This window comes from Leptodactylus fuscus, chromosome 5, assembly GCF_031893055.1.
Source record: "Leptodactylus fuscus isolate aLepFus1 chromosome 5, aLepFus1.hap2, whole genome shotgun sequence".
In the NCBI taxonomy this organism is placed as follows: domain Eukaryota; kingdom Metazoa; phylum Chordata; class Amphibia; order Anura; family Leptodactylidae; genus Leptodactylus; species Leptodactylus fuscus.
Window position 1 is genome coordinate 157,829,868 of NC_134269.1, and position 8,922 is coordinate 157,838,789.

The following is an 8,922-nucleotide window of genomic DNA, read 5'->3' on the forward strand; positions in this document are numbered from 1 at the left end:
AATACATGGTAGTCAAGAGATGAAGATTTTTAAGCATGTATTCTTGGTTAGCAAAATCTTATAAATCAGTTTCCAACTTCTTTCCTTTTGTCATCAGATACAATGTGTGTCTCAAATATGAACCCTGATCTTCTTTTCATTCTCTACAGGATCCATTGCCTGTTTCTCATGTGAAACGTATGCAAGAGTTATACAACTTCAATAATGTCAAAAATTCTGAAATTTTATTCAGGTATATAACACAAGACCTACAGCTAGTTCACAATGTAGAAGAGGAAGTCTAAAATGTGACTGTTTAAAACCCCTCATCTACCATCTCAAATGTATTGCTTCTGCCCTCTGCTGGTTATTTACATGAAAAGCCTATTGTCAGTCACTAACAAGTTTTTGTGTTTTGGACAATAATGTTGCATTTTTATTAACTTCAGCGAGAAATAATGCAAGCAGTTGTATTCGGTCACTTTCTACCACTGCCATCATAGGGTTAGAGCAGTGGTTCTTAACCTTGTTTGATGTACCGAACCCACCAGTTTCTTATGCACATTCACCGAACCCTTCTTTAGTGATGAATCAGATATGATTTTTTTTTTTCCCCAAATTCAAGACATAGATATATGTTTGTTTTTTTTTTACTGGTACACAAAATGAACCGTGCATATGGTCTAGGGTTCTATCGATCCCTGGTTAAGAACCACTGGATTAGGTAGTGGTGGAGCTTTCTGCAACCCTATTCTAAACTGCTGTAAAACCTCTCACAAATATTATGGCTGGTATCTGTATTACACATCATTGTCCCCTTTGGAATATAGCCTTAAATTGTGGTATTGTTTTAAATAGGTTTTATTTGGTTTTCCCCTCACATATAGGTGGTTACGACTTTGTATTCGTGCTAAGTGGGAAGACGCTATTCCTTTGGCTTTAAAAATGGCAACAGAGCAGGGCCGGATGAAATTTACACGTCCCTTATATCGGTAAGATTTGTGGGTGGTGGATCTGGAAATAAAACTACTTTTAGTGATTGTTTTTCTACATTAGGCTATTAATAATGTTATCCTTTAATACTTAATTTACCAAATAGTTTCAAATTATGCAGAGATTTATTAATATTTGTCAGTGCTTGGGCCTCTTTTTTATTTCCTGCTATAAGGAGAATGCATCATCCTAGGTTTTTTTTTTGTACGTTTATGGAGCAGACATGTTGCCACAGCTAGAGATATGCTTTACATCAGCCACGTGAATGATAGAAACAATAGCCAGGAGCCTGAAGGTTATGGGACAGTTTTCTAGACAAAGCGTTGCATAGTAGATAAGGTTGGATGAAGACAACCTATAACCCTACAGTGTTGATCCAGAGGAAGGCAAAACAACCCATGAGGCCTATGCCAATTGCTCCATTTCAATCCGTAGTTTTGTTCTCTTTGAGCTTGTTTAATGAATCCACCATCACCACTTTCTGGGGCAAAGAGTTCCAGAGCCTCGCTGTTCTTACTGTAAAGAATCCCCTTCTATGTTGCTGGTGAAACCTTCTCTCCTCCAGACGTAGTGGATGTCCCCTTGTCACTGTCCTAGGAGTAAAAACATCATTAAAAAGCTCTTTGGGCTGTCCTTTCATATATTTGTACATTATTCCATCTTCCCTGTACACGTCTTTTCTCTAAGCTGAATAACTCCAATCCACTCATTCTCCTAATCATTTTTGTTGCCCTTCTTTGCACTTTTATTAGTTCTATTAAGTCCTCTAGTCTTTTTCATTAGCAATCTTACTTCCTATTAAGTACATAAAAGAACGAGAAAACATAGCACACCGGGGGAAAAAGTTTCTTACTAGAGATGAGCGAACACTGTTCGGATCAGCCGATCTGAACAGCACGCACCCATAGAAATGAATGGAAGCACCTGTGACGCTGACTTTGCCGGCATCCGGCCGGCATCACAGGTGCTTCCATTCATTTCTATGGGTGCGTGCTGTTCAGATCGGCTGATCCGAACAGTGTTCGCTCATCTCTAGTACTTACAACTCACTACCAAGTGAATAATCCCCCACCAATACCATAAGGCCCTCAAATAGGTATGTCCTTACCCAGCAACTAGATCAAGGAAAAGGTTAAACAAGGTAAGTACACTCAACATACTATAAATTATATATATATAAAAACAAACAAACACACAGTTCCTAGTAAGATTTACGGGACCCATTAAGTGTTTACACAAGAAAATCCATTGGTCAGCACCATGATTAGGGGTAGTGTTAACTCTCAATTAAAGGTCACCTGTTTAACCCAGGAAGAAGTGTTGCGGCACCTGCATAACACTAAAATAGAGAAATTGCGTGGTCCAGATGGAATACACCCCTGAGTTATGAGGGAATTATGCATGGTCATAGATAGACCTTTGTACCTAATATTTAATAAGTAGATACATCTTACACATAGTGTATCGTATGCCAAAGGATGGCAGGAGAGCCTGTTGGAGATATATTGGTAATACAATAGATGGTAGCGACTTGTACTTTGGGATTTTAAGCGACATACTCTTTGTTTGCTATGTGATTTACTTGTGTATTGAGTCGTATCATCTTAAATTCACAATATACTTTAGGGGTCCAATAAATCTTACTAGGAACCCTGTCCAGACAATTCATGTAGTGATGATAGCCAACATGATTGTAATGTTTCTATATGTATATTGGAGGTGTATCTGAGCTATGATTGCAATTTGTGATTCTGCTGACTTGGTATTTTTTCCTGTATAGTTGTCATCCTTTAGAAGTCCTTTTTGTATGAGTTTTTATGTATTCTGTATTTTTCAATTTTTTTTTATTTGTTGTAAGTTGAGTGTTGTACTTACCTTGTTTAACCTTTCCTCTACTAATTACATAATCATACTTTTTTTTTTTTTTTTTTAACGTCGACCAAAGTGCATTACTTTACATATGTCAACATTAAACTTCATTTGCCAAGTCTCCGCCCAAGCTTCCAGCTTCCTTAGATCACCTTGTAATATTCTACACTCCTCCTCATTATTGATTACCTTACAGAGTTTAGTATCTTCTGCAAATATGGACACCCTGCTTTGTAAACCCTCTACCAGGTCATTAATAAAGATATTAAACAAGAGAGGACCTAATACTGACCCCTGTGGCACCCCACTGGTGACTGTGGCCCAGTCTGAATATTTACCATTAACAAGTACCCTCTGTTTCCTATCAGTGAGCCAGTTGCAAACCCAAATGCATATGTTTTCCCTCAGTCCCAACATCCTCATTTTACATACGAACCTGTTATGTGGTACAGTATCAAAAGCCTTTGAAAAGTCCAGGTACACCACGTCTACTGCATTACCCATGTCCAGCCTTGAACTGACCTCCTCATAGAAGCTGATCAGATTAGTCTGACAGGACCAATTCCTCATAACCCATGCTGATTTGGTGTTATAAGATTATTTACATTGAGATACTCCAGGATAGCATCTCTTAGAAAGCCCTCAAATATCTTTCCCACCACAGAAGTCAAACTTACTGGCTGATATTTCCCAGGCTCACCTTTGTATTCCTTTTTGAAAACTAGCACCAAATTTCCTAAGACCAATCCTGTGGAACAGACCCAGTCATTACTGACTCATTAAATATTCAATATAAGGGTCTAACACTGTCCTTAATTCCCTCAGAACTCAGCAGTACATGCCATATTTTTCTATTTTAGTGTTATGTAGGCAGCACTGCACTTCCTCCTGGGTTAAACTGGTGACATTTAATTGAGAGTTAAAATACCCATAATTGTGTTGCTGGCCACTGGATTTTCTTATGTAAACACTGTAGAGAAGGCATTTAATAGTTTTTGGGTCCCCCCCCCAGGGTGCTGTGGTTGACACTTATACAAAGTTCATACACAGCTTTACTCCAGGTATCCATAACAACCAATCACAGATTTTTCTCTACTATCCAAACTAAGATAAACATGACACACAAAGTAGACCAGTGCAAAACTGGGCAATTCTCATGGTACCACCACAGAAAAGTGATACTATCAGAGCATCCTGCAGCACATATTCCCTCTTGTGGGTGATTTTGCTTTGTGTATAAATCTTAAAAAGGCATTTAATAGTTTTACTTTATGTTCTTGTAGGGACCTATACAACTTTGACAAAGCTCGAGATCAAGCGGTGAGCACCTTCCTCAAGAACAGGGCATTCATGCATCCAGTGACTGAAATGTTGGTGGCCAAAGACTTGCAAGTGAATGCCTAATGTATTTTATATACAATACTTGTTTCATTGTAGTAAATCTAACCATTTAAAACCTACTGCCTTAATCTTGTATATACACAGTGACAAGAAGAATTGGAACAAACTCACTATTTCTATGCTTCAATAAATCATGATGGCAAGGTTTATTTTTTTTCTTAGAGATACAGCTTCTATTTTCATATTAAGGCCAAGGCCCCATATGGCATTTTACAGTCAGAGAAAATCCCATGCCCACTTTGCAGTAAAAACAATGCTGCGGCCACACTGCAATTTCCAAAACTGATACAGCTTTGAAAATGGCAGTATATCAATTATACCTACAGAAACACTGCTTCATAGGAATGAATTGAAACAAAGCCCACAGCAGTTTTCCCTGCAGCGTACCACAATGCTTTAGCCTAAGGCCGGGACCCCACGATTTGCCCACGGCGGAAACGCTGCGGGAAAAACTGCAGCGTTTTACAGTGCAAGCAAAGGGGATGGGATTCATGCAAATCCCATGCCCCCTTTGCAGAAAAAACGCAATGCAGACACGTCATGTCAATTATATCTACGGAAAAGCTGGCGGCTTTATCACTGCGTTTACAGCCCGTGGGGCTTTAGCATAAAAGAGTTTTCCAGGTTCATAATAGTGTTGGCCTTTCCTCTGATTTGGCACATCTTGCTTGAACACCGTACTTATGAGAGGATGTCTTACCTTATAGAATTAATTTGGGCTAAAAAGTTCTCATTTATGTCTACATGGACTCATTGGAAGACAGATTAGAAGAGCGTCTTGTAAGGCCCACAGATGTCTTAAACACAAATATATGCATCATAAAGCTGGCATATTAAACTCTCCCATAATTTTAAAGTAAACAATGAAAATTGATTCTAATCTACAATCTGCACGTTCTAGAACAAGAGGAGATAAGCAGAAATGTATCCAGATTCAGTGGTAAAAGATTCAGTCCAACTAGTGATACTTCCTCATTCTAAGCTTTGGCGTCCAGTAGGTTGTTCTATTCAGTGACTGACAACCATCACTGTATGCACTTGAAGTGAATAAATTACTAGTTCTACTGAATCTTTATGATACTTCTGCTCTAGATCAAACACCAGGTCCAGTGTGACCGCTTCTCTTTAAGCACTGTTCATTATGATGCAAGAAATTCAGTACTCCAATTATAAGAGAGACTGTACAGAATGCATTGGTTACTGCAGCAAACCCTTTAACGCAAATACAGAAAAATAATTTTATTCATTTGTATAAAATTCATGTAAGCAGTTTGTATAAAAGTTTTGCATAGATGTGTTCATATCAACCAACATTAATTGTAGTAAGCCACGAACACCCAGTAAATAGATGAAGGTTATTTTCCATTTGAGTTCTACATTCAGAGAAGGATACTCTTATTTTCCTGAGCATGAGATGAATACTGCTAAATATCCATCTGGTGGGTCGGCCACTGCATGCTTGCTGTAGACTAAACTGCCGATTTGCGATCTACCTAAGACAGCTACAACTATTGCACCACGATTTATTTTTATTGCAAAACAAGCTTGGTTTTATGTAAATCTCTTTAGTGAAAATAGCTGCAAATTGTTTTGCTACTACAATATATGAATAGAGGTGAAGTGCATCAGTCAAGTCACAGTGACATAGCTCAGACTGGTGAACTCCGTGAGGATTGGTTGTGATACACAAGAATGCATCCATTCAATGACAGTTTACATAGTAAGGAATTCACGTAATCTGCAACACTTTCACTGTACAGAGAAAGGTCAAAAACATGAAACTGGTCATTCATTTTAGGCAGAAAGGTGTATTCCTTAGGTGCACAACTATTGCTACTATTAGTCACATATCACATTAAAGGCAAACTGGTTCATTAATCTAAAGTGTAATAAATTTCTCATGACACAGTGGTAGTCTTCTAGGCTTCCATGAATAAAAATTATGAATTTGAGTCTGTATCGGCAGCTGAGATGCGACCCAAAGTGTCCTCTGCATTATACAATAACCATGAGCTGTCACATCATCATTGTGGACTCAGTTACCCGTACTTAGTGTTAAGAGTTCTCAGATAAGTATTGTGCTAGCAGGTATTCCCCGGAAGATTATATTCAGACTTTGGGCTCGGTGCTTGTGCTCTTCCGCGGCCTGTAACCATTTAGAGATGTATTACATATACTCACCAAACATAAATAAGAGCAAATTCATTGCTGACCCAGCAGTTATGATTTAGTACTCGTTCTCATTAAACAGATAAGCACTTCCTATTACATTAAAGGGGTTTTCCAGGCTTTTTTTTTTTTTTTTTTTTTTTTTTTAAATAGTCTATTGGTGCTATTAATGGTTTAAAAGGTGCTCTATTACTGGGAAAAGTCATTTTTAACTAAGCACATCCTTGCATAGCCTTTAGAAAGGCTATTCCACACCTACCTTTTTATGTAAATCACCTCAGTAGTTTTTTTTAATGAGCCTGTTTATTCATATGCCAATTAGCTTACACTGTGCACTCTGGAAGTGTCATGCACCCTCTGCTACTCTCTCCTATGTGTGTACAGCACAGGCTGCTGCTGATGACTCATCTCCCTGTTCACACACATAGGAGAGAACACCACAGAGGAGTGCTCGCTGGGAACCTCCTGTGCTTACTGAAGCCAATTAGCATGTGGATAAAAACGGGCTCATTCAAAGGCGATTAGCATACAAAAGGTAGGTGTGGAATAGCCTTTCTAAATGCTATGCAAGTATGTGCTTAGTTTAAAAAAAAAAAAAATTCCCAATGATAGAGCCCCTTTAATAAGTGTAGTTATATACTTTTTAGTGTGTTTTGAGTGATTTCTGAGAGTCTTTGGGGGACCCTAGTGTATCCTGCTTTTGTTTACATCTTTCTGCTATGTAACTTCCTAACCCCTCTCTTCCCCCACCCATACAACCCTCCCTGTCTAGGTATCCTACCCTATCTATTCAGCCTAACTCCCGACCCATATTACATACTTACCCTCCATGGCTTCTTCTTGTGAGACTCCTCCTGTATTGTGTGCATGCTCCCCTGATGAGTCACCTCTACTGTGCATGTGGACATGCAGAAGAGGTGATTTTCTGGCAGCAGTGCCCTACCAGTACAGGAGGACCCTTTTGGCCGGAAGAAGCCGTGGATGGCAAGTATGCATGAAGTGGATTGGGGGGGGGGTAGTGGTGACTATCCTTTTCTGGAAATGGGGAAACTGATCATCACCGGATGATCAGAAAATGTCCCTGGGTGGTCACATGACCTACCCAGAGATATGAGTAAATATCCCAGACAACCCCTTTAATGTCTAAATACAATTGAACTAGTGGTAGCAGTCTGCTGCTGCCACAGTCTTTATACCTGCTCAAAAATTAATCTCTCTGGCTATAAAGAAAACGGAGCTTGAAGAGGAAAAGCACCCTATGTAATTTCATCAGACCATGTACAGTTCCCTATGGGGCCAGGCTGGAATTATCCAATACTGCACAAGAACCTGGATCTGGATATGCTGCTTTCTGTGATATTCTTACTGGCTTACCAAATAGGAAAACTGTTGAACAGACTGCAGAGTTATTTGTGAAGCTCACCATAATCTATGTTCGTGCAAAAACATTTGCTTAATGTGATTTAATATGCAGTTGTGCCCATGTACAGTTTTCAAACCACCATCTAAACACTGCTAGCACAGTTTGTGTGCCTGGAGACCTATTCTTAGATACAATACACAATTTCAGATCTAAAACAGTATTCAAAGTTGGAGTTCCAATTGTGTTTCAGGCGATAACTTTTAAAATAAAGTATAATAGTATTAGCAACATTACACACAAGTCAAAAATGACATTACAATTGTGGTCAACAGCTATGTTAAATATAGATTACAGGGATGGAGTTACTATAATGTATTTACCCATGTGGTCCTAAAATGTTTTGTTACTATATACTGCATGACAATATATAGTATCAAAACTTAGTTTAGTTTTAGTCCAACTTTTGGTTTTCTGGCAGTATTTGAGTCATTAATACATTTTGCAATGTTCTTTACTAATTCTATAATGCGGCTCCATATAAATAATCCTGACTGTTTTCAACCAGTGACATCTCTGGTAATATAGTTGACATTACAACCTCCTTCTCTCCCCCTTTCATAGGACACCAAATGAAAGTTTCTACATTTTAGAACACCCAATATATAAAATTGTTTGACATAACCCTCATTTTCTCTACATTTTATACAGCCCCCTTTCTCCATACACAGGATAATAATGTAGATCACAAAATATATTGATGACACAAATACTGCAAGAAAAAAAAAAAATCAAAGTTGTCCGAAAGTTTTGTTACTCTATAAGTAGTAACGTTGCATAGGTAAATGTCACTGAAGGCTAAGTTTTCATTAAATGAGCCCATCGTTTCATAACCTATAGTTACATTTTGCTGACAGATGCTATAGTAGACAACTTGCTAATCTATACATGACACCAGATCACAGTTACTTGACAACATGGGGTTACTGTACTGCGTGTGGACAAAGCATTAAAGGGATCCTATCACACAAACCCTTTTTTAGTGAGTAACGCGTCAGGATAGCCCTAAGAAAGGCTATTCTCCTACCTTTCGTTGTCTTCTCCGCGCCACCATTCGGTATGAATCCTGATTCTTGTCGGTATGCAAATGA

General features: G+C 38.5%; 1 protein-coding gene across 1 annotated transcript in view; it reads left to right on the forward strand.

The window, feature by feature from the left end:
- LTA4H (leukotriene A4 hydrolase) overlaps window positions 1-4,389 on the forward strand; it is a 35,776-nt gene extending 31,387 nt beyond the window's left edge. The window contains exons 17-19 of the mRNA XM_075274544.1: window positions 150-232; window positions 867-971; window positions 4,125-4,389. Coding sequence (XP_075130645.1) covers window positions 150-232; window positions 867-971; window positions 4,125-4,245 — 309 coding nt within the window. The 3' untranslated portion in view covers window positions 4,246-4,389. The remainder of the gene's footprint in view (window positions 1-149; window positions 233-866; window positions 972-4,124) is intronic.
- Window positions 4,390-8,922: the final 4,533 nt, after the last annotated feature.